This window comes from Podarcis muralis, chromosome 15 (genome assembly GCF_964188315.1).
Source record: "Podarcis muralis chromosome 15, rPodMur119.hap1.1, whole genome shotgun sequence".
NCBI classification, from domain to species: domain Eukaryota; kingdom Metazoa; phylum Chordata; class Lepidosauria; order Squamata; family Lacertidae; genus Podarcis; species Podarcis muralis.
The window spans coordinates 13,009,141-13,035,700 of record NC_135669.1 but is presented as its reverse complement, the minus strand read 5'-3'; the positions used below and the strand labels follow the sequence as shown (position 1 = coordinate 13,035,700).

The window sequence follows — 26,560 nt, the reverse complement described above, 5'->3', positions numbered from 1 at the left end:
CTCAATCCATCTGGGGATATCGTTGGCATATGCAAAGCTTATATGCTTTCCCCTGAAAGCATTTGCAGACCAAATGTACAGGTTTGCGGGGGAGGAAAGACGTTGGAAGGGAAATGGAATTTGGCCTTCTGACAAATTAAGATAGTATTTGATGTAAAAAAGCAACGTGGTCTGTTTCCTTTCATCTTTTCTTTTTAAAATTTAAATGAAAACCCTAAAGCCATATTTGCTGATGAGTTGTTGCATGTATGCTGTGGAGTGCAAGTCAGATAGATGGAGCGTGTCTGACGCTTGTCATATGGGGACTGCAAATATTGATGTGAATTATTGACCAGTGAATCTCAGCCTGTTGTCGTGAGGGGGGAGGGAAGGAAGAGAGAGTGACTGGGCCAGCTTCTAAGTAATGCCAAATAGTTTCTATCACCCAGCCCAGAAGTTCTCAAATTGTGGTCCATGGAGCAATGATCGTCTTTGAGCCCCACTCAACAGCTGGGGATATCTGTACTTAGCTCTGCGTTTGATTATTATTTTTACTGATGACGGAGATGGAGGCTGCTTTGACCGGGGCAGAATTAGGGGTGGGTGAATCTGTCAATTTTGGCTTCTCATTTTTCCAGTCCCCAGTTTGCCCCATTTCACATCATTTTACCAATTTTTTTTTTACAAGAAGTGTACATGAAAATGTGCATGTGTTTTAATACCTGTTTCCCTTCATGCCCACAGTTTTTGCAAGTATTTTTGCCCAATGTATACGTTTTTGCAAGAACCCCCCCCACCGCCCTCCCCCAAATTTTGTACATGTTTGTACATTGTGTACATCTTCAAGGTTTTGCTTTTGACATAGGAAACCCTGAACAGCCAAGATCAGAATACTTGGCAGACTGTCTGCCTTAAGAACATTGGAAGTTGTCTTATACCTGTAATGAATCTGACCATTCAGCCATCTAGCTCAGTATCGCCTACTCTGACTGACAGTGGCTCTCCAAGTTTTCTCTCCTTTTTTTGCAATTTAATCTTTATTGCTTTTTAATATTGAATCCATTCACCACAAAAAACCCAAAGAAAAAACAAATCACATCAAACACACACACAAAATATGTTACATATAAAATAAAGTTCTTCCCTACGTTGAGACTTCTGTCATCCTCAGTATGGGTCCTTTGTTTCCTTGTTGACTGCATATTGTATGACCTTTAACTTATCATAAATTATCTATAATCTTTGTAGCATATCACACTGCAGAAGTTAATCAAAGCATGTCAAAGATTTCATATGTGAACAATGTTCTTTTAAATATATAACCAATTCTTTGTTAAACTTTTGGTTTGTCTGGTTCCTAATTTCTCCTGTCATATATGCCAATTCTACATAGTCAAATAATTTCGCCTGCCACTCCATTTTAGTGGGTATTTTGTCTCCCTTCCACCATTTGGCTGTCAGCATTCTTGTGGCAGTGTTTACATACATGAATACCTTCCTCAGTTCGGCTCTCCAGGTTTTCAGACACTATTCTCCCCCAGCCTTACTGCTGATGTTGGGGGTTGATCCTGGGGACACTTCCCCATTGGAGAATACCCTGCTGGTCATTGGCAGATCACCATCTAGTGACAACAAGGAACAGCACCTTTTCCATAGCTTCACCAAGCCTCTGGACCACCCTCCCCCATGAGATTTGAGAGGCATCAACTAGGACATGTCTTAATTTGTTCAGGCGTTGTCCTGACCATTAAGTTTTGGGTTGCACTACTCAATATTTTGTTGCAGGATCTTGATCCTGAATTTTTGTAGACTGTATCTGTTTTTACTGACAAGTAGGCAAATGGCCCCTGCCAACCTAGAGAGCCAGTGTGGTGTAGTGGTTAAAAGCTGTAGACTCGTAATCTGGTGAACCGGGTTTGCGTCTCTGCTCCTCCACAGCTGCTGGGTGACCTTGGGCTAGTCACACTTCTCTGAAGTCTCTCAGCCCCACTCACCTCACAGAGTGTTTGTTGTGGGGGAGGAAGGGAAAGGAGAATGTTAGCCCCTTTGATCCTTAAGGGTAGTGATTGTTATGTACTGAAGTTCTCATCCTGGGCCAGCAGGGGGATACTGTAGATAGTTATGCAAATGAAGGATCGAAAGTGACGTTCAGTGATTGGATAGTTTGTATGCAAATGAAGGATCGAAAGTGACATTCAGTGATTGGCTAGTTACAGAAAATGGTTACTGTTGCATTCTAGTAGAGCTCTATATAAGCAGGCTGACTGAGCTCCTCAGTTCAGTTCTGTTCCAGCTTACAAATAAAGAGCTGCTTTGGAAGAATCGCTGTGTCGTCTGATATGTTCGCCCACAACTTAACAGTGATAAAGCGGGATATCAAATCCAAACTCCTCCTCCTCTTCTTCTTCTTCTTCTTCAGCACGTCAAAGTGCAAGTAGATAAATAGGTACCGCTCCGGCGGGAAGGTAAACGGCATTTCCGTTCGCTGCTTTGGTTCGCCAGAAGCAGCTTCGTCATGCTGGCCACATGACCCGGAGCTGTATGCCGGCTCCCTCGGCCAGTAAAGCGAGATGAGCGCCGCAACCCCAGAGTTGTCCGCGACTGGACTTAACGGTCAGGGGTCCCATTACCTTTTAGGCAAATGGCAGTTCATAGAATATAGGAAGGTCACTTCCTCTGCACCCTATATTTAAAGCACACGGCTTTCCCCCAAAGAATTGTGGGAACTGTAGTTTGTGAAAGGTGCTGGAAAATTGTAGCTCCATTAATACCTGCTGCAGATACCAGGGATTAAGCCTGGGCCCTTTTATGTAACAAGCTGCATGTTTTCTGCATCCCATGAAAGATCCAGGAGTTGTCTTGCTTGATCTCCCTTTCAGAATAGGTTCGTTTTCCTGTTTTCATTTTAAATGTGTATATTTCAATTGGGCCCCGATTCCTTATGTGTGTATGCATGCACTAGAGCTCCAAAACAATCATTGAACCCTGCATGGTTTCCTCCATTTCTGCTTGAAAACAAGGAAAGAACCAGTTCCGCTTTTCACGACGACGCTGGTTTGTTTTTCCTTTCTCTTTCTTTTCTGCAAACTTCCCACATGTAGAACCAGCAAAGAGTCACAACTGTATGTCCTAGTTTTTAACGTGGCAGGCAGCAATCCTACACGCTGGTAGTTCGCATGGAAACAAGGACTTAACGCCCCAGTGGAGATGAAGGAGCTGGATTTGAATTTGATTTCTTCCTTAGCAACACCAGGCTGAACGCCTCACATCAGCGCATGCTATTTTTAAAACCTGGCAGGAAAAAGGTATAGAAAAGTGGAGTAAATGAAGGGCGGGTGCCGTTTGAGACTCTCGCGACTCTCGTGCCCACCGGTGCCTTGCCATGCAAGAAAGGATGAGTGTGTTTTATCGCTCACAAACACATGGTCACTAAGGCTGCAAAATAAAATTCAAAAAAATAAATAAACCCTGTCTCCACTTTCCTGAGAAGAAGCTCCAGCCAAACCCAAACTTAAGAGATTTTTAAAGAAGGCAGGAGACAGACATAAGCCAGCTCTCCTTTTAGCAATTAGGCTGAACAGTCGGCGTGGGCGATATCTTCCAAGTGGAGCCTCGTTGCTCAACTCCAGGTTTCTAATTGAGATATTTATTAAACGAGTCAAGAGGAAAGGGAGTGACAGAGGAGGAGGAGGAGGAGGAGGAGGAGGAGGAGGAGGAGGAGGAGGAGGAGAAGAAGAAGAAGAAGAAGAAGAAGAAGAAGAAGAAGAAGAAGAAGAAGAAGAAGAAGAAGAAGAAGAAGAAGAATGTGGCTTAAATAATCCTTACACATCCTGTGGATTCCGAAATCAGTTTTAGGAGGGATGGCCCTTTTATTGGGCAGAGTGAGGAAATAGCATTGGGCAGCAGAATAGAATAGAATAGAATAGAATAGAATAGAATAGAATAGAATAGAATAGAATAGAATAGAATAGAATAGAATAGAATAGAAGTTGGAAGGGACCCTGAGGGTTATCTAATGCAACCCCCTGGAATGCAGGGTGCTCCAGCGATTCCCCTTTTTTGGAGGACAGAACTGCGTATGCTGCACGGATTGGATTGTCCATCCTCCCTACACTAGCCTGGAGGTAAAGGTAAAGGTAAAGGTACCCCTGCCCGTACGGGCCAGTCTTGACAGACTCTAGGGTTGTGTGCCCATCTCACTCAAGAGGCCGGGGGCCAGAGCTGTCCGAAGACACTTCCGGGTCACGTGGCCAGCGTGACATCGCTGCTCTGGCGAGCCAGCGCAGCACACAGAACGCCATTTACCTTCCCTCTAGTAAGCGGTCCCTATTTATCTACTTGCACCCGGGAGTGCTTTTGAACTGCTAGGTTGGCAGGCGCTGGGACCGAACAACGGGAGCGCACCCGACCTTTCGATTGGCAAGCCCTAGGCGCTGAGGTTTTTACCCACAGCGCCACCCGCGTCCCATACAGCGCCACCCGCAGGGATTGGCAAATACAGTCATACCTCGGAAGTTGAATGGAATCCATTCCGGAAGTCCATCTGACTCCCAGAACCAATCGAAAACCAAGCTTCCTGCAGCCAATCAGAAGCCATGGAAGCCGTGCTGGACATCTGACTTTTGAAAATCTTGAAAATCGGAATACTTACTTCTGGTTTTTGATCATTCGGCAGCCAAAACATTCAGCAGCTAAGCTATTTGAGATCCAAGGTATGACTGTACGATGGAACCTTGGTTTTCGAACTTCTCAGAAGTTGAATGTTTTGGTTTTCGGAAGTTGAACATGCCACACGGCTTCCGTATTGAGTTTTCCGTAAGTATTTGCTTCTGGAAATGCATGCTTCGGGTTTCGGAAGTTGAATGGTCTTCTGGAGCAGATTATGTTTGAAAACCGAGATTCCACTGTACTGTCATACCTCGTGTTGTGTTAGGTTCATGTTGCATCTTTTTGGCTTGTGAACGCGGCAACCCCGGAAGTGTATACTTCCGGGTTTTGCTGCGCACACATGCGCAGAAGCGTTCTGTGCACTCCGCACATGTGCAGAAGCATTCTGCATGCTTCCGCATATGCAGAAGTGCTCTATCATGCTCTGCGCTTGCGCAGAAATGCCACTCTAGTTGCAGACTTTTCGGGGTGCGAATGGCACTCCGGAATGGAGTGTGTCCGCAACTAGACCGCAACTAGAAGTGCCACTGTATGGCAATTTTGGTATCTCTCAGTTTCTCATTTTCCAGTCTCCAGTTCTGTACATTTTTGCATCATTCTGTGTGCTTTTTTATTTTTTTAGAAATCGTGAAAATTCATTGTCCTTTTGATGTGCATTTCTCCTATCATTATTATTTATTAAATTTGTTTGTAGCTTAATTGCTCAATCTTGCCCAAGGCAATCTAAAGCCACTTAAGTTACAACAGGGACTTCCTAAGCCCCTGGAGCATTAAAGGGTGGTAAGGGGCTTCTTAGGGTGGCGCTGTGGGTTAAACCACAGAGCCTAGGGCAGGGGTCTGCAACCTTTAAGACAAAAAGAGCCACTTGGACCCGTTTCCGAAGAAAAAACAACAACTGGGAGCCGCAAAACCATTGCGACATTTAAAACAAATATATCTTCGGAGCCGCGATCTGACAGCGGGCGGGAAGGTGACGTCGGGACGGTGCGTGACTAACGCACGCACCGCCCCCATGCGATGTCACAGCCAGTACAGCGCCCGCCACAGTGAGGAGTGTCAGGGCGCACAATGCGCCTCCTCCCCTCGCTAGTATCCGCCCCGGAGCCGCGGCAAAGATGTAAAAGAGCCACATGCGGCTCCGGAGCCGCGGGTTGCAGACCCCTGGCCTAGGGCTTGCTGATCAGAAGGTCGGCGGTTCGAATCCCCGCGACGAGGTGAGCTCCTGTTGTTTGGTCCCAGCTCCTGCCAACCTAGCAGTTTGAAAGCACGTCAAAGTGCAAGTAGATAAATAGGTACCGCTCCGGCGGGAAGGTAAACAGCGTTTCCATGCACTGCTCTGGTTCGCCAGAAGCGGCTTAGTCATGCTGGCCACATGACCCGGAAGCTGTACGCCGGCTCCCTCGGCCAATAAGGCGAGATGAGCGCCGCAACCCCAGAGTCGGCCACCACTGGACCTAATGGTCAGGCGTCCCTTTACCTTTAACTTTACCTTTAACTTTACCTTTAAGGGGCTTCTTGCCTGCTGCTTGGCCACATGCCCAGAACATGGGAGGGGGCTACAGAAAAGATCACCCTAGCTCTGTCCCATTGCCATTCTTGTCCAAGTACAGAAGGCAAACATCTGCAATAGGGACGTTTTGTACCTGTGGAGGCTTTTAGACCCCTGGAAAATTAGGGTTCTAAATTGCACAGAGAGCTTTCATTGATGACTCCTTGCTGCAGAAGTTGATCTTTCACAAGCTGGAGGGTGGCAAAAAATGAAGCTCCAGTGAGCTCATTTCCACTGCCTCCTCATGTGTTTAATTAACACTTAGACATGAAGGCACAACGAGGACTATAGTGAATAAAACACTTGTGGGAAACGGACTTTGTTTTGTATTTTATACCGAACAGTTCCTCTCTATATATTAAATATCAGGCCCTGCAAATGCATCAACAAACATAAAACAAGATAAGAATTCCCCAAGCGTGCAATAAGATTAAAATATTGAGGGTTGTATCTAAATGTGACATTCAGTTAAAGTCCCTTAGGGTACCCTTGTTCTTCTGGAAAAAAAACATGTTGTGCCTGCGGAATGTGGCTGTGCTAGACAATGTATACATGGGTTGTGCAAGAGATTGCTGAGTCTGTGGCAAAATGTCCAAACTTCCCTTTTGACCAATGCTTGCTAGACACAGGTCCGGTCTTTAAAGCTCCATGTCTGAGCACTTCCCCCCTGCCCCACTGCTTTGCCCCGGAAAACTCATGGTGAATTTGGCTCCCCCACAGACTGCTGTTTGCTCCGATTCAGCAGCAAAGAGCAGGTTTTTCTGGGGAAAGCGCTGGGGCGAAAAAAACACATCACCCGTTGACTATCATGTGAGCCTTTGCATGAGCAGAAAGGGAACACTAGACACAAGCCTATGTTTTAAAGGATAAGCAATGCTAGCTCACCTTTCAAGTATCAGTGCAGTTATAGGCTGCCATTATGGGATAGTTTTGCAGCAGCCCTCTTTGAGATACGAACCCCCAGAATTGGATGCGGATCCCACAGATTGTTACAGGATTGAGAGGACATTGCAGCAAATTCACTGCGAGCTCATTAAACAAAGGCAGCAATGATTAATGTTAAGTGTTGTTTACAATGATCGTGATTAGAGTTGATGCTTCTCCCTAGCACAAAGCATTACAGAAAACATCAAAGATGTGGAACTGGCAAACAGGACTGATCTAGAAGCAATCTGAGGCTTACAGACACCCAAATGCAATTGTACTAAGTGAAATGGGAAGAGACAGAAGTGGGTGGAATTCTCCTCCTCCCCAGCACTGTAATATTTAGTGGTATTCCATAGCTGCCCACCTGCACACTATTGCAATTAGATAATATTCTAGACAACAGTCACTCATTCTTCTTGCTGGGTTCTGTAGGATGCATGACAGCTGGGAAATTTGAAAACTAAAATATCTTTTAGTGTTGCAGCTTCTACACTTAGGAACCCCATGACCATTAACACCAGGCAGGTTTTGGGTGCCTGCTTCAAACATTTTTTTAATATATATACACAATATCCTATACAAACATGTAGGTGTTGGTGTATTTTAGTCTCTTGTACTGTTATTTTTAATTATTTTTTGAATTGTTGTAACCTGCCCATGGAACCTTGGGAGTGAAGGGCAGGTAATTATATATATATATATATATATATATATATATATATATATATATATATATATATATATATGGTAAAGGTACCCCTGCCCGTACGGGCCAGTCTTGACAGACTCTAGGGTTGTGCGCCCATCTCACTCAAGAGGCCCGGGGCCAGCGCTGTCCGGAGACACTTCCGGGTCACGTGGCCAGCGTGACATCGCTGCTCTGGCGAGCCAGAGCCGCACACGGAAACGCCGTTTACCTTCCCGCTAGTAAGCGGTCCCTATTTATCTACTTGCACCCGGGGGGTGCTTTCGAACTGCTAGGTTGGCAGGCGCTGGGACCGAGTAACGGGAGCGCACCCCGCCGCGGGGATTCGAACCGCCGACCTTTCAATCGGCAAGCCCTAGGCGCTGAGGCTTTTACCCACAGCGCCACCCGCGTCCCATATATATATATATATATATATATATATATATGCTTTCGTAGATTTTCACGGGTACAGGAATGCAGGTTTTGGTGTCCTCGGGTGTCTTCCCGTGTAAAAGTTGGGGTGTCTAGGCGACGTTTCGACGAGGTCTCACTCGTCATCTTCAGGCTGGTGCTTTCGGCTTCTTGTTACTGGAACAGAGCAGGATCTCAGTGTTTGAGTTCCTATAAATACTGTTGAGGAGGTGTGGCCTCTAATGTTCTTGGGCAGAGAGGAAGTTCCCAGGCTAGTGTGCCTTTTCTTCTTTTGTTTCTTAATTACTTGAGGGATATCTTGAGTGATTTCTTGAGTTGTATCCTGAGTACCACTTAGGTGGGTCATTAGGTGTGGATTAGTTGCTAAAGCCTTTGTGTCTTGACCTCTTGAACTTTGTGAAGAGTTTTTCTGGGAAGATGGTTGTACTGCATTTTGTTGTGCTCTGGCTTGGCTTCGTGTATAGGGGCGAGCTGTGGTTTTCTGGTCTGTGCCAGCCAGATCTGTGTAGGGATTGCAGGGGGGTGCAGCATCCGGAGGTGCCACCATGGTTTGGCTACTGGATGGTATCTGTAATTCATCTGTGGAGAGGGTCTGGGTTTGGGTCTGGTGTGGTTGATTGGTGATGGCGTTCTGTGTGCCTCTGGCTCTGGTGTCAGTTTTTGTGGGGAGGGCTAATTTCCAGATGTCTGGCAAGCGGGATGTGTCGTCACGCTTGTTCATGTTGTGAGGGTGTTTCTCTATCTCGATGGCTTCCATGATTATTCTCTTGTGGTGATGTTCCATGTTAAAGAGCAATTTGGAATCTGCAAAATTAATTTCGTGTCCTGTTTCTTTCATGTGTTGGAAAAGAGAGGAAGTTTTTTCTTCTTTTTTGACGGCATTCTTGTGTTCTGCGATACGTGCATTTATTCGTCTGTTAGTTTGTCCAATGTACGTGGCTGGGCAGACTTTGCAGGGTATTTCATAGACCCCTTGGTTTTCCAACTGGATTTTATCCTTGGGGTTTCTGAGGATATTGGCTATTTTTTGGTTGGTGCAAAAGGCTGTTTTGATATTGTGTTTATGGAGGATTTTGCTAATTTTATCTGTAGTGCCCTTGATATAAGGAAGGAGGGCCATGCCATTGTTTTCTTCTGTGTCTTGGTTTTTGGGGGGTGTTTCTTTTTGGATTAGCTTCGTAACCCTGTTTTGCTGGTATCCATTGGCAATTAACACATTTGAGAGATTCTGTAACTCAGTTGTCAAGTGGTTTTTGTCAGCCAGGCGTTTGGTTCTGGAGATGAGAGTCTTGGCTACGGAGTTTATTTGTGCAGGGTGGTGGTGTGATTGTGCATGTAAGTAGCGGTTGGTGTGTGTTTTTTTCCGGTAGATAGTGTGTCCTAGGGAGCCATCAGGTTTTTTGTAGATTAGGACGTCAAGGAAGGGAAGTTGGTTGTTGGCTTCTATTTCCATAGTGAATTGTATTTTGGGGTGTAGGCTGTTGAGATGTGTGAGGAAGCTATCCAGTTTTTCCTTCCCGTGTGGCCAAATTACAAAGGTGTCGTCAACATATCTGAGCCAAAGTTTGGGTTTGTGTTCTGACTTGTCTAAGGCATTGGTTTCAAAGTGTTCCATGTACAGGTTTGCGATGACCGGTGAGAGGGGTGATCCCATAGGTGCTCCTTCTATCTGTTTGTATCTTTGTCCATTGTGGATGAAGTACGTGTTGGTTAGGCAGTGCTTGGTCAGGTCCAAGATGTATTCGGGGGGATTGTATTTGTTTTGAATGGCTGTCAAGGCTTCATTAATGGGCACTTGTGTGCCTAACCAACACGTACTTCATCCACAATGGACAAAGATACAAACAGATAGAAGGAGCACCTATGGGATCACCCCTCTCACCGGTCATCGCAAACCTGTACATGGAACACTTTGAAACCAATGCCTTAGACAAGTCAGAACACAAACCCAAACTTTGGCTCAGATATGTTGACGACACCTTTGTAATTTGGCCACACGGGAAGGAAAAACTGGATAGCTTCCTCACACATCTCAACAGCCTACACCCCAAAATACAATTCACTATGGAAATAGAAGCCAACAACCAACTTCCCTTCCTTGACGTCCTAATCTACAAAAAACCTGATGGCTCCCTAGGACACACTATCTACCGGAAAAAAACACACACCAACCGCTACTTACATGCACAATCACACCACCACCCTGCACAAATAAACTCCGTAGCCAAGACTCTCATCTCCAGAACCAAACGCCTGGCTGACAAAAACCACTTGACAACTGAGTTACAGAATCTCTCAAATGTGTTAATTGCCAATGGATACCAGCAAAACAGGGTTACGAAGCTAATCCAAAAAGAAACACCCCCCAAAAACCAAGACACAGAAGAAAACAATGGCATGGCCCTCCTTCCTTATATCAAGGGCACTACAGATAAAATTAGCAAAATCCTCCATAAACACAATATCAAAACAGCCTTTTGCACCAACCAAAAAATAGCCAATATCCTCAGAAACCCCAAGGATAAAATCCAGTTGGAAAACCAAGGGGTCTATGAAATACCCTGCAAAGTCTGCCCAGCCACGTACATTGGACAAACTAACAGACGAATAAATGCACGTATCGCAGAACACAAGAATGCCGTCAAAAAAGAAGAAAAAACTTCCTCTCTTTTCCAACACATGAAAGAAACAGGACACGAAATTAATTTTGCAGATTCCAAATTGCTCTTTAACATGGAACATCACCACAAGAGAATAATCATGGAAGCCATCGAGATAGAGAAACACCCTCACAACATGAACAAGCGTGACGACACATCCCGCTTGCCAGACATCTGGAAATTAGCCCTCCCCACAAAAACTGACACCAGAGCCAGAGGCACACAGAACGCCATCACCAATCAACCACACCAGACCCAAACCCAGACCCTCTCCACAGATGAATTACAGATACCATCCAGTAGCCAAACCATGGTGGCACCTCCGGATGCTGCACCCCCCTGCAATCCCTACACAGATCTGGCTGGCACAGACCAGAAAACCACAGCTCGCCCCTATACACGAAGCCAAGCCAGAGCACAACAAAATGCAGTACAACCATCTTCCCAGAAAAACTCTTCACAAAGTTCAAGAGGTCAAGACACAAAGGCTTTAGCAACTAATCCACACCTAATGACCCACCTAAGTGGTACTCAGGATACAACTCAAGAAATCACTCAAGATATCCCTCAAGTAATTAAGAAACAAAAGAAGAAAAGGCACACTAGCCTGGGAACTTCCTCTCTGCCCAAGAACATTAGAGGCCACACCTCCTCAACAGTATTTATAGGAACTCAAACACTGAGATCCTGCTCTGTTCCAGTAACAAGAAGCCGAAAGCACCAGCCTGAAGATGACGAGTGAGACCTCGTCGAAACGTCGCCTAGACACCCCAACTTTTACACGGGAAGACACCCGAGGACACCAAAACCTGCATATATATATATATATATATATATATATATATATATATAAAAGTTTCTAATGGTTTTAGCTGTTTTTAATTGATGAGTTTAATATTTATTGTGAACTGCTTTGAGGTTTTACCACAATCCAGTAGTATATACATAAATGAATAAATAAAACACATTTGCCACTTCCCCTTTAGGACATCTCTGCATTTGCAGTAGTGAGACAGTTCTGCAGCCTATGGAGCCTAGACAACCACCGTTCTAAGTAATTTTGCTTTACTTCTGTACAAAAAGGAACTAAGAGGTTTAAATAATGGTAATGATAATGATGAAACGACGATGAGAGACAGTTGGAGATGGAAGGCAGCGCTGTGCATCAGAGAGGGTGTTTAAATTAATAAAAACAACAACCCTGAGGTTCATTGAAGCCTGACCCATGTTCATCGGAGGCTGCAGAGAGTAGGTTCCCTGCAAAGGAGGCAGATTTTGTATAGCTCTGACACACCTTGCGAGATTTCACAGAGGGAAGCCGGGACTTGCCTGTAGCTGCCCCATCCTAGGAATATAGAAAGAAGCTGCCTTATACTAATTTAGTACAGTCTCTATACTGATTGACAGTGGCTCTCCAGAGTGGTTTATTATTATAATTATAATAATTATAATTATTATTTATTTATGTACAGTATTTACGTACCATTTTTTGGGTGGACCTCACAAAACAGTTTACATAAGATTACAGCAAAGAACATCTTTTTTTTAAAAGTTATAATGAAATGGAAAAGAGAACTTGTTTGTTCAGAAAAAGCTGTTTCTGCTTCTTCTCCATTCCCCACAGGGCAAGATGGTCCTTCAGATGCCTCTGTGATGGGCACCTGGGACATTCAGCAAGCATGGCAGATGTTCAACCACAGAGTTAGGGCCCCTCCCTAAGACAAATGCCTTGAGGATAGAACTATAAATGGCAATTGGCTATGATGCCCATATGGCAGAACTTTCATGTTCTCTGACAAATGCTACTGAATACCGATTGAATTGCTGCTGGGGTTGGTGGTGCCCCACAGGGATGGCTGGTGGAGCTATGGTCTAAACCACTGAGCCTCTTGGGCTTGCCAATCGGAAGGTTGGTGGTTCGAATCCCCACGACGGGGTGAGCTTCTGTTGTTCGGTATCAGCTCTTGCCAACCTAGCAGTTCAAAAGCACGCCAGTGCAAGTAGATAAATAGGTACTGCTGTGGAGGGAAGGTAAACAGCTTTCCATGCGCTCTGGTTTCCATCACGGTGTCCCGTTGTGCCAGAAGCAGTTTAGTCATGCTGGCCACACAACCCAGAAAGCTGTCTTTGGACAAACGCCGGCTCCCTCGGCCTGAAAGCGAGATGAACTCCGCAACCCCATAGTCGCCTTTGACTGGACTTAACCATCCAGGGGTCCTATCCTGAACTTTCTTGGAGGCATCTGCTGAGCTGTGTGGTTTGAGGGGAGAACAGCTAGATGCCAAGCAAAATGGACTTTTGATCTGATCCAGGCATCCCTAAACTCGGCCCTCCAGCTGTTTTGGGACTACAATTCCCATCATCCCTGACCACTGGCCCTGTTAGCTAGGGATGATGGGAGTTGTAGTCCCCAAACAGCTGGAGAGCTGAGTTTAGGTATGCCTGATCTGATCCAACAAGCTTCTTCTCACAGGACTTGCGGTCCTGCAGATGCTGTTGAGTTGAGAGCGCCCATCAGCCAGGACGACCAGCAGTCAAGTTATGATGGGAGGGGTAGGTCAGCAATGTCAGGATGAGACACAGGGTCCGCCCCTTCCCATCCTTTTGAATGTACAAGCATACCTCGGGTTGAAGTTGCTTCAAGTTGAGCGTTTTCGGGTTGCGCTCCACGGCGACCCGCAAGCAATGAAACGCGTTACTTCTGGGTTTCGCCACTCGTGCATGTGCAGATGGTCAAAATGACGTCACACGCATGCGCAAACACAGCTTCAGGATGCGAATGGTGCTGTGGAATAGGTCTTGTTCGTATCCAGAGGTACCACTGTGCTAGCAATGTGCATCTCAGTAAAGCTACAGAAGCAGAGAAAGGAACTTGGTACCTAAAATGTCAGCTTGTCTCCTGCTTTGAGACACAGGTGCCAGGTTTTGCAGGTGGCACCAAGGCAGCAGTGCAACACCCATCAGTAGACCAGGGGAATGATTCACACCTCCCTGAGGATGAGAAAGGTGCCAAGGCTTTGCACAGTATCAAGGCAATGTGAAAAACAAGAGCCACAGAACCAGAGAGAGAGAAAGAGAGAGAGAGAGGAGTTATCAGCAGCCATCTGGCAGAAAATAGCAGGAGCCAGTGTTGCTCGCCACCCACACACCCTCTGCAAGAACTGTTTTCAAGTCAGATCCAAAGCCCTCGTCTCCTACACTTCCTCATCCGAATGGAGACGGCGAGTTCTCCGAATGCCTCCTTGGGCTTCCTGAGTGCCCCACCTCTTTCCTGCCTCTTTCCTAAGCCCGCTGTGCTTTCCAAACAATGCCCAGAACACCAGCTTCCTTTCCACCAGGGATCCGGCACAGCCAGTCCAAGCCTTGGATCATCATCGCAGCAATCATTCGAAGCAGGAGGGGGAGATTCCCGATGGCTCACCAAATGGAGGAGATGCTTGAGTTGCTTGCAGGTTATTAGCCTGCATCCACGTGAGCTGAGTCCCACTTGAACATCCTGGCCTGCCCAATCCAGTATACCTGGAGGAGCGTCTCCACCCCCACCATTCAGCCCAGACACTGAGGACCTTCTGGTGGTTCCCTCCCTGCGAGAAGTGAGGTTACGGGGAACCAGGCAGAGGGCCTTCTTGGTAGTGGTGCCTGCCCTGTGGAACGCCCTCCCATCAGATGTCAAGGAAATAAACAACTATCTAACTTTTAGAAGACATCTGAGGGCACCCCTGTTTAGGAAAGCTTTTCATGTTTGATGTTTTGTTGTGTTTTTAATATTCTTTTGGGAGCCGCTGGGAAAAGTCAGCCAGATGGGTGGGGTATAAAGAAGAAATTATTATTATTATTATAATCCACTCTGCTTGTTTACTCAGAAGTAAGTTTCACTGGGATCAGTGCACTTGCTTTCCCAAGCACACCTTCCCCCTTCCCCCCTTCCCAACCTTTAAGAATTTTAAATCTTTTGTTGGAAGCCACCCAGAGTGACTGGGGAAACCCAGCCAGATGGGCAGGGTATAAATAAATAATAATAATAGTTGTTGTTGTTGTTTACCACTGAGATTTCAGAAATGTTATTTAAAGGGGAATAAAGGCAAATTCTAACTCAACGGTGGTTTTGGAAACAAAACCCTGCAATTTGGAGCTCCAAAACCTACCAAAAATTCTGGAGGGGAGGTTTGGAAGCAGTCCCTCCACAGGTCAGGAAGGAAGCTGTTGATGCAGGTCTGCGAATTCCAGAGTCAATATGTCTCTTTCTATTTACAGTGGCTAAGAAGAGATGGAATGACACAGAAGCATCCAAGCTGGTTTCCCATTGGTCCTCTCAACAGCACCCTTTCACTTCCAGAAGAACAATCACCACCCCATTGAGTCTGATCACAGAAGAGATGCAATGCTCTCCTGGTCCGCCTTTCTTTTTAGAGCCGCTATCCCTATTCTTTCTGTTAAAAAAAATATCATATTGGCACTCCTTGCTTCCTCCTTTGCACGCTGTCTCTAACCCCTCCCTGTGTACATATCAGTTGTTCTTCAATTCCCCCCACCCAAATTATATACACGTATATCACACCCACACCTTTGCAATATAGAACGGAGCTTTCTTTTGCAGCGCTCATAACCTGTAAGCTTGCCTCTCCACTTCTCAGTTTTTGGGGGGCCTCCAGGCATTCGCTACTCAGTCCTGCATTCTAAGCAGTCTGAGCAGAGGCAAAGAGGCTATTCTTCTTATAGCTCGGCCTTGAAGCCTTTTCCATCACTGGCCAGAGTCTGGAGACAAGGCAGTGGAGCTGCGAGTGGTATGATAGAACGGCTTGCTCTACAGCACAAAAGCATGTATTTTGTCCCACTGTAATATCTGGCTCGATGGGGCATAATATTGGCTGCTGTTTTTAATTAGATCCTTACTGCATACAACACCGCCATACACACATAAAATAAAACCACATTAACATTGCCTATAGCTGTGATTGTGAACGCAATGATTTTCTTATATCTCCATTTGCCCATCTTTCACCTTACTAATTAAATAACATTTTAAAAATAATGGAGAAGGAAATGCATGTTGATGATATTATGGGTGCCACTTCGAGATGGGTTAACCTGTCAATTTTGGTTTCTCTCAGTTTCTTGTTTTATCCAGTCCACCACATTTCTGCATCAGTTTTGCAATTCCTTTAAAAAAAAAAGATTCTCCTGAAAATTCATCAGAATTTTAGCCTAATGTACAAATTTTTATATGCATTTTTGCCTAACAGTGTTTGCAGTCAGTTCCCCCTCATATAATGCACGTATGGTGCTATTTTCACTAATATATGCCTTTGTCTGCCTAGTTTCCCCAATATATATATTTTTGTATACTTCATTTGTTTGGAGAACTACGTCAAAAAATTCAGAGAAGGGCATGCTTCAAAGAAAGGCTGTGCTTCAGTTCATATATTCTCTAACACCAACTCGTATGTGCCCATCCCAGCTCTGTGTCCCCAGCCCACCCCCTGTCCCAACACTCAGAAGAATTGCAGCATCATTCCTTGCCTGCTGAACTTGCGCCAGGCAGAAATCTGTACATAATGTTACTTGTGCAAGGAAGGTCCATTCAAACTATCTCCCCATGACTGAGGCTGCAATCCTGTGCTCACATACCAGGGAGTAAGTACCATTGAACTTAATGGGGCTTGCTTTTGAGTACCGTAACTATGCATAGGATTGCAATAAGGTGTTTTGTCTGTCCTCATTACAGGCGGTTTTTAAAAAACACATCAAAATCCTGCAAAGCTGTTTCTGAAACCTCTCTCTCATGCTACCTTTCACACTTTAAATTTAAAATATCTCCAGCTAGAAAGGAAACACCCTTTTCCTTGGTCAGCCCAGAGAGGTGTTCCCATAAAGCCTTTTCTTGCATGTTGCATGCTGATTTATTCTTTTGCATCTGACAGTTTAAGAAATTCTTTTTGAGGCATTGCGCAACCAAGCTCCATTTTTAATCAGTCTAGCCTTTGTTGAACGTTCCTGTTCAGTTGTGGTTTGAAGGTTGAAATATTAATTCTGTTGGTGTCCTCAATTCTTGTCATGGTGTGGTGAGCCCTTTTTAAATGAACTTATACAGTAGCTGTAGGACAGCCATTGGTTCCCTTTTATTCTTTGGGCCAGTAGATCATGGAGAGTGCTAAGTTGCTCCCTGTTATTAGCCTTCAGGTTCTTCATTTGCACAGACCCAATCTGATAGTCAGTGTGTATCATTCCCCCCCCCCCACCATGCAAGCTGCTTGTTGTGGCTGCCCTAACCTCCTAGCCCCAAGTTCTGTAGGGCTGGCCCTACCATTGTACAGAGTGAGGCAGTGACTTCAGGGGTCAGGTGCTGGGGTGCAGCTGTGGCTCCTGAGCTCCTCCTCCCAGCCATTGCCCTCTGTTGGAAGCCAGGACTGCATACACTGCCTCAAGTGTGGTGGAGAATGCTTTCTCATCACCATTGCTGAGGCAAGATTCATGTACCAGTCCAGTTGGTTTGGGGAAGAGGGGCACCATTCTTGTCTTCAGGCTGCAAAATATACAGTGGCACCTTGGTTCCTGAATGGCTTAGTTGTCAAACAAATCAGCTCCCGAACGCCGCAAACCCGGAAGTAAGTGTTCCAGTTTGTGACTGTTTTTCAGAAGCCGAACATCCAACAAGGCTTACGTGGCTACCGATTGAGTGCAGGAAGCTCCTGCAGCCAATCGGAAGCCGTGCCTTGGTTTTTTAATGGTTTTGGGAGTCGAATGGACTCTCGGAATGGATTAAGTTTGAGAACCATTGTAATGGTCTGGCCCTATAGTTTTGGGATCAAGCTTGTAGTCCAATTAAATCATTTTGCCTTCCGCATTTGCTGTTAACCCACCCTTGCAATTAAGCACTAGCCCAGAAGACATCAGCAACCATGAAAGACTTGCAGCTGGTAGAGGAGGAATGGAGTGTTCCATCCCTCCTTTGCACCCAGGGTAGGAAGGCAGGGCAGAGGAAGGGAAGAGCACTCCACAGGGCAGCCATTGGTGGGCACCTGCACGAACCCACTAGGGGCCCACTGTCGTTTTCTGATGTTCCTCCCTCCTCATCCTGGAACTGTCTGTTCACCTGCTCTCTTTGAGCCTGCAAACCAGAGCAAGAAGACAAGAACAGCCTCCACCCCTCTCCCCATGCTCAGCTTCAGGGCATTGTGCCGATTGGGCCCAGAGGGAGAGAGCAAGTGAGAGAAGAGGAAGCCACTCAGTGTACCTTGTCATAAGAACATAAGAAGGCTTTGCTGCATCAGGCCAAGGGACCATCTTACAGTTCCCCCACCTCCGATGCCTATGGGTAGCTCAAAAGCAGGACCTGAATGCAATAGCATGCCAGTTCTGTCTCTCCAATGCTAGCCCACAGCAGGCTAGTAAATATTTTTGCAGGCAACCACTTCTTCTTCTTCTTCTTCTTCTTCTTCTTCTTCTTCTTCTTCTTCTTCTTCTTCTTCTTTGCAAGGCTGCATTAATCTGATTCCCCCTTCCACCAATTGGCTCCCCCCTCTCATTAACCCAATTCCCTCATTCTTGTTTTCTTACTCAAACCTCCAGCTTTATGCTCTCTATAGAGCACGAAGAACGGTCCAAGTTCTCTAACAGGCTGGCAGGTTAGAAAGAAGATGTGATCCTGGCCTTTTATGCTTTCTTCTTCCCTCGCTTCTTACAGGGCTCAGAGCAGGCAGGAGAAGGGCTGACAGGGTGGGGAAGAAGGCCATGGGATAAGCAGAAGAGCAAACTCAAGCAGTGACTGTATTCTCTGCTTTGAATTTGCCGGGCTTTTAGGAAGATTCTCTAGGTAGCAAGAAGGACTGTACACCATCCAGCCATTCCAAGAAATGTTCAAAAGGCCTCGATAGCATGCAGGAATTTTCCTCTTGCTTATTCAGCTATATTTTACACCATCCTACACTGTTCTTCCATCTGCCTTGTGAACACCCCACATTCCCTCGGCCTCTCTGCACCGTGCCCCACTTTGTAAGTCCTCCCTCTCTCTCTCTCCATCCATCCATCCATACAGTTTAGGCAGGAGCTGGTGCAGCTGTCTTTCTAAATATCTTTTTAACATTTTGCATGTGATTGCTTCTACCAAGATGGAATGTTAATAAAGGAATGTTGATATGAAAATCTGGATCCTTTTTGTTGTTGTTGCAGCAGCTGCCTGCCATCTTGCCCACTGCGTACCAAGGCACCTGAGCCACAAAGTTCCCAGGAGAACAATAAAACACACTGGTTTATGGGTTCAAATAGGCCACAACTTTATTGGTTACAGATGTGAGGGGTTTAGCTTAGGCATTGGGGTGAAGCCAGGATATATCTTGACTCCTGCCCTGCAGGGAGTCCACGGAAGGGTAAACCACTGACAGGAAGTGCCCTATAATTTACATCAGATAATGGGGCAGGGAGAATAAGGTGTTAAAAGCTCTTGTTTTGTCCTGGCTGGTGTGTACGCAGCACGACTCTGGAAGTAGCAGCTCCTCTGGCATGCTCTCTAGAACTGATCTTCTCTAGACTAAAACCCAGACCATTCAGATTTCTTTTATCAGCTGACAGCTATAAAAATAAGTAAATGTATGCAGAGTGGCCTAATTTGTGCACAGTGGATGCTGGCAACAGGTTTGAGCTGTGTGTGTGTGTGTGTGTGTGTGTGTGTGTGTGTGTGTGCAAGTGTTTGGATTGCCTGGACACATTTTTTGGCGGGGGCACACACTGAAGAAGAGAGATTCTGAGCAGCTCCAGGGAGAAAAAAATCCCCAAAACTGGGATACTTTGGGCAGCCGTGTCTAGCCTTAAAGCCAAGAATAAAGCCTAGGGTTGTTCAGTCTTAGAAAGATGGGGCTTAATACAGCAAGACATCCATTGTTTATTTTTTTGGGGGGGTGGGGCTTGGTTAACTCAAACTTCATACAGCAATCTTCATGGTAAGGAAATGGTTTTTTTAAAAGGAACAACACAAAATATAGAATCAGAACAATGGTAGTGGAAACACACGATGAGAGAAATCAAGAGCATTGACGCATGAACCTGACCATAAATAGCCTATGAATACAACAAAAACATATTAACAGTGTGCTTTAAAGGAGAAAATTCCTGGATTATCTGGCACCCTGCAACATGAACCTGTTTCAAGTTCCAAAGCTTAGTAGCCATCATTGAAAAAGCCTGATTGGAAGTCATTGTCAGTGAAATACACTGTGGGAACGACCAGAAGAGTCTCAGTGACTCAGAGCAGAGAGGTACTTATGGGAGAAGGCACTCTCTCAAATAGCCTGGACTAAGACCATAAAGCAGGGATGGAGAACCTTTGGTCCAAGGGCCAAAGGCAGACTTCCAGGTCTCTCCATGTGGCCCTTGGAACTCTCCCCAGGCTAACACCCCCCCTCCATGGCTACATCTTTAATAGCCCTGCTTTGCACCCTCCTTGAAGGCGTTTGACTGACTAGACTTTGCCCTTGAACTCTGATAATGTCTCTTGTTAGCCTGTATGGAGGATAGAGGGGGGTGGTTGGTCCACTAGCATTTATTCCTCCACTCACTTCTGATTATGGCTCCACCCACCAGCATCTGGCCCTCAGAAAGTTGCCTAGAAGCAAATGCAGCCCTCAGGATGAAAAAAGGGTGTTCCCAAAAGGGATGCATAAGGAACCCAGAAACAAATGGACAAATACAGAATCAAAGTTTAAATGCTTCCCGCATTTCACACTAAAAAGAAGTTTGGCTCCCATGTTCCAAAGGAACTGCCTTTTCCGAACAACTTTCGAGCACAGATCAGGTAGTCCAGCTGGAAAGCTACAGCAGATTGCACAGCAGTGTAAGGTCACTGTCTCCAAGTCCTGTGAAAATTCACAACATAGGAGCTAAATTCTAAGGGTAGAAAGTCCATAGAAAAGCTAGTGTTCAGTGCTACCTAGCAGGGAAGCTTAAGGAGTCATAGTAAACTACACTAAAAACTCTGATTGGAGAAAGGGGCAACTGAAGTTGAGCCACAGCTCTTGAAGGAAGTAGCTAGAAGTTATTATGAAAATTCACCAGCATTTTAGTGTGAATTATACATATTTTTGTTTGCAATTTTGCCTAGTAGACACATTTTTGCAAGACAATAGCCCCCAAATACGATGCATTTTCATATGTGTTTTACACAAAGATGTACTTTACCCTGGTATATTCATTTTTGTACACATTACTTTGCTGGAGAACGACCTTGAAAAATTCAGAGACATGAGAATTTGAAAGGATGTCTGTGTCTCGGTTTGCATATTGTTTTGGAAAGTGAAAATAAGGTAGGTTGAAATGCAAAATGAATAGAATTTCTCCACCACCTCTATTCTGGAGGAGCTCTCAGAAATCTAATTCAAGTTTTAACAATGCAGCAAGCAGATTAGGGGCAGTTTAGGACACCCTTTGAAGGATGTCCTAAACATCTTCAGAGGAAATGTTCTTCGTGCAGTAAAACAAAATGCTGTAAAGTGACAACAAACCCACCCCTCAGTCACAGAGCAACCTTAGACAAGAAAATTATTGAGCTGGGATTTGGTAGTGCTGGTAGTAGATGCAGGCCTGCTAGATATGTTTTCCAGAAGATGATTTTCTGGCTGGCTTTCTCCCTGGAGAGAGGCCTCAGAGATTCCTGGAGCTGTGGCATCTTCCCTTTGGAAGAGAAGGGGGGGAAAGAGATGTTGAAGCAGGTAGCATCAGCCAGACGGTCACTATTTTCAAGTGAGATACCAGTGAATTCAGGCTGCACAATTATACTTGACTGAGGTTTTGCAGCAATTCGCTAAGGTTTGGGGCAAAAGTCCTTCCCAGTACTAGCTTGAGATGCTAGAGATTGATCCTGGGACCTTTCCCATGCAAAACATGTGCTCTGTCCATGAAGGAAAAAAAGGTAAAGGTAAAGGGACGCAGGTGGCGCTGTGGGTTGGACCATGGAGCCTGGGACTTTCCGATCAGAAGGTTGGCGGTTCGAATCCCTGTGACGGGGTGAGCTCCCAACGTTCTGTCCCTGCTCCTGCCAACCTAGCAGTTCGAAAGCACGTCAAAGCGCAAGTAGATAAATAGTTACTGCTCTGGAGGGAAGGTAAACAGCATTTCCATGCACTGCTCTGGTTCGCCAGAAGCGGCTTAGTCATGCTGACCACATGACCCGGAAGCTGTATGCCCGCTCCCTCGGCCAATAAAGCGAGATGAGCGCCGCAACCCCAGAGTCGGCCATGACTGGACCTAATGGTCAGGGGTCCCTTTACCTTTACCTTAAAGGACCCCTGGACGGTTAAGTCCAGTCAAAGAGGACTATGGGGCTGTGGCGCTCATCTTGCTTCCAGGCTAAGGGAGCCAGCATTTGTCCACAGACAGCTTTCCAGGTCGTCATGTGGCCAGCATGACTAAACCACTTCTGGTGCAACATAACACCGTGATGGAAGCCAGAGTGCACGGAAACGCCGTTTACCTTCCCGCCGCAGCGGTACCTATTTATCTACTTGCACTGGTGTACTTTCGAACTGCTAGGTTGGCAGGAACTGGTACAGAGCAACGGGAGCTCACCCCGTCACGGGGATTCGAACTGCTGACCTTCTGATCAGCAAGCCCAAGGGGCTCAGTGGTTTAGACCACAGTGCCACCCGCTCCCCTGTCCATGAAATACATGGATTTCTCTCCATGAAATCCAACTTCTCTCTACATTTAGATCCTGAACCGCAGACTGAGCAGGTGCACACATCAGCTGGTCACATTTCCCCCTATTGTAGCCTATTAAGTGGAGTAGACTGCATTGAAAGCTTTTTATCTTATATATCCCATGCCTTGAAAAGTCAAGATGGGTAGCAAACAGACAATAGTGGAAAAGACTTTTTAATATATTTTTTTAAAGTTTCCTTTCAGTGTGAAATTAACTAAACCAGAAGCTCCTTGCACCTGTCTGGTCAACATCACTTTTTTTTTTAATTACCAGTCAACAGGACCTAGGAAGTGGGAAGGGAGGCTTCTTCTCCTTCATTGCATCTTTAGATAATCCATCTGATTTGCAGAGCTATCAAACTACCTGTTGAATCGGACCTCGTGCCAAAATAGTGGTAAGAGGGAAGACCGATGGCATTGCATAAATTAACCTTAGTGTCAACAGGCCTCTGTGAATTTCTGACCTTTAGGCAGCCTTCCCCAGCCAGGTGTCCTCCAGATGTTTTGAACTATAACTCCCATCACCCTCAGCCAGAACTTGCGAGTTGTAGTCTACAACATCTGGAGGGCATCAGGTTGGAGAAGGCTGCTTTTAGCTCCTGGCTTCCTTGTTTTTGCATCTTTTAAGGATCAGTTGGCAAATGATGCTTGCTTAGAACCAAGGCAACCTTGAGGCAAGCCAATCTAACCTGATTTCATTCCCGCTGTATATGGATTGGGTCGTCTTCTTCTCCTTCTGCTTCCTAAAGCGTAAGAACCAGAGGACTATTCCACAGAGCAACAGGAGCGCTAAGAGGACCCCTATGACAGCTCCTGCAATCACTCCAGCTTCCGCAGTGCCTGTTTTATGGAGAGACACAAAACACAAGGCTTCACTCCTCAGCAGCGGCACAAAAATCTTAACGATTTAGTCTATTTATTAATTGCTTTCCACAAAGCAGTCTCCAAAAAACTTGCACTATTTTAAGAGGACAAAGCACAACAAAATCAGAAAAAAAATAAAATCGTACAATGCAAGGGGTACCAGTAGGACAGACCCAATAAAACAATATTATGCCTTTGAATACCAGGGGGAGGGAATCACAGAGTGCTGCCCCAATGCTTCCCATTGGAGCATCTGTTCGGCCACTGTGAGAACAGGACACTGGACTAGATGGGCCATTGGCCTTATCCAGGGGGCTTGCCTTATGTTCTTAGCAGCAAAAACATGCTCCCAATAGAAAGTAAAATCATTATAGTCCAGCCTGGGAGAAAAGATAAGATTTTACCTGGTATGAACTCACAGAATGCCTGAACATGGCTGTTTGTTTGTTTTTTAAAAAATCAGTTGTATTATTCTTCCTTGCATCTGGTGGCAGAGAGTTCCACATGCCAAAAACATTTCCTTTTCTACCTTCCTGTGTTAATTTCACTGGAAACCTATTCTTACGCCTCAATCATGTAAAGATCTTCCCCCTATTTTACACATCCTCCTCTCTCGTGAAAGTGTTGCAGAGGCCTATTTTTGTTGCTGCCCTCTACTTCTATTTCACTTCTACTAGAACCTTTTTTTCTCAGATACTCCCTGACCACGTGGTGCCAATGGAGATGCTCAAGATACCGCTTCGCACCATATGGCTCTTCCCAACTGCTCTGCTTTTATAAGCCATTCATTTTCAGAAATGGATTTTGAACATGAAGATGCTGAAGATCCTACTTTCTCTACTTCCTATAGATTTTTTTTCCTTCCTCAAAATCTGAGAGAAACAAAAATAGACTTGTGAGCTGGAAACCTCAAACCGTTAATTTAATTTCAGAATATCAGAATATTCTTGTTTGCTTGCTTTCACCTACCCTGATGTAAAGAGATAGAAGTTCTCAGCTCATTTATTTCCAGTATCCTAAAAACGTGGACCTTTTCTTGACAATTTAAGCATGGGTGAAGAACCCTTGACCCTCCAGGTGTTGTTAGTCTATTTATTTTGAAAATTTCTTGATCACTTTCCATTCAAAGAAATCTCAAAGAAACGTACCAAACGGAAATCTGATGCAACCTATTAATTGTTAAGCTGGGGGTTCAATCAACATTGGTGGACTCCCAGAACAATTAATTTGCATCCATCTGTCTTGAGTGTGCCGGGGTTGAAGTCAAACTGCTGTGTTAACAGCACCCAACTGACATCCCCAGGGCACAAGCCTGGGCAGCATGTATGAAGGTCCTGAGCTGTCCAGACAACAAGACCCCCCTCTCGGCCTTGCTGATGTGGTCCAAAGGAAAGCAGAGCAATACATTTGACACTTGCTTGGCTGCAGGAGTCTCTGGAAGGAGATGTACAAGACACCATCCAGCCCTCTTAGGGACTCCACTCTTGATTTGTGTAGGGCAAACTCCATAGCCTTTGTGGGATGTAACATCACTGAAGCAGTCAAATACAACATTTCCTGTTTGCCCAGTGTGGACACAGAGGGGAATGTTGCTCCAGCCAGGAGGACTTCCTGTCACACCTGGTCTTCAGCATCTTCCCCCTGAGTATGACCAGGGAGATGGGTGTGACCCTGGCAGACCCTACAAAAGGACCAGTCATGTAGCCATCCATCTCTCTCTCTTGATCCCTCCTCTCTATTTTGCCTTTTGCTGTCTGCTGGCTCTCAGCGAGCAGCGCATGGGCTCATCCCTCACAGAGGATGAACCCACACTTTTCTCTGTAACTGTAACAACAAGCTAAGGCCTGCTTAGTGGTACCTCGGGTTACATACGCTTCAGGTTACATACGCTTCAGTTTACAGACTCCGCTAACCCAGAAATATTACCTCGGGTTGCTTCAGGATTAGAACAGAAATCGTGCAGTGGCGGCGCAGTGGCAGCAGGAGGCCCCATTAGCTAAAGTGGTGCTTCAGGTTAAGAACAGTTTCAGGTTAAGAACGGACCTCTGGAACGAATTAAGTTCTTAACCCGAGGTACCACTGTCCTGTGAACTGAATGTAAGTAAACCTTACCATTACTTTTAAAAGAAGACTGTGGTGTCATTATTGTTCTTAAGAGGGAACTAAAGGGGATTTACCAGGAACAATCCAATCCAGACAGGTCAGACTGGATTGCTTAACTCAAATGGTTCTCATGAATCCATCAACTGGCTTCCAGCAATGTGCTAGGGAATGTGCTCTGCTACTAGCTCACTAGCGTGAGTGAGGCAGGATAATATTTAATCAATGTATCCTCTCCTGCTATCCTCAACATTCCCACACCTTTTTCTTCTCCCAAAGCCATCCTGCAAGGCAGTGGAGGTTTAGGACCAGAGTTTTCCTTCTCCTAGATGGGCTGCTTTCCCAGGTTGACAAACCTCCTCTACCCTTCAATTCCTTCTGTGGCACGTGCAGAAACCGCCTTGTTGGCCGTTGAATGCTCTTCCTGTTTCATCACAGCTTATAGCTTAACAAATATAATTATTACCTACCTATCTAACCTGCACATATTTTGGAAAGAAGGTCCCACACAGACCCCAAACAGAGAATATGTTTAAATGCATGGGAAAGATATAGAAGGGGGGCATCAACAAGATGTGACTTAGGGGTGGATGAACCTCATCTCCTGCCTTTTAAAGTTAAAAGCAAATGCAGTAGTGATTGTGGGAGAATTTGATCAGGGCTGTAGTGCAGGGAAGGAGGGTGTTTTCCCAGTTTAAATTTCCTCCCTCCATGGATGCTGCTACCTGCTTCTTAGGAAACAGCCAGGTAACCCTGAAATCTTTTTGGAAACTGAAGTGAAGCTGTTTCTTTCAGGATACGTATGACATGCATTTATTTACTCACATTTCACTTTGTTCTGTATAGCCCATCACTGAGTGCTTCTCTCCCTCCCTCCCTCTCTCTCCCTCTCTCTCATTTTTATTAAATTTTCTGTTTTACCATTTAAAATGCTCATTTAAACATCCTTAAAATAGCATTGACTTCCCTTCTTCTCTTTCCATGGCTCATTTTGCATATCATAAA

The 26,560-nt window shown here is 45.4% G+C and overlaps 2 protein-coding genes across 2 annotated transcripts in view; one reads left to right on the top strand and one right to left on the bottom strand.

Moving 5' to 3' along the window:
* LOC114585371 (sperm surface protein Sp17) overlaps positions 1 to 19,045 on the top strand; it is an 88,794-nt gene extending 69,749 nt beyond the window's left edge. The window contains exon 6 of the mRNA XM_077919737.1: positions 15,158 to 19,045. The gene's annotated coding sequence lies outside the window, so the exon portion shown is untranslated. The remainder of the gene's footprint in view (positions 1 to 15,157) is intronic.
* A 106-nt stretch (positions 19,046 to 19,151) lies between these two features.
* The window catches only part of VSIG2 (V-set and immunoglobulin domain containing 2), a 28,369-nt gene continuing 20,960 nt past the window's right edge, over positions 19,152 to 26,560 (bottom strand). The window contains exons 6-7 of the mRNA XM_028708778.2: positions 23,281 to 23,431; positions 19,152 to 21,565 (exon numbers count right to left, since the gene is read on the bottom strand). Of these exons, the coding sequence (XP_028564611.2) occupies positions 21,421 to 21,565; positions 23,281 to 23,431 (296 nt within the window). The 3' untranslated portion in view covers positions 19,152 to 21,420. The remainder of the gene's footprint in view (positions 21,566 to 23,280; positions 23,432 to 26,560) is intronic.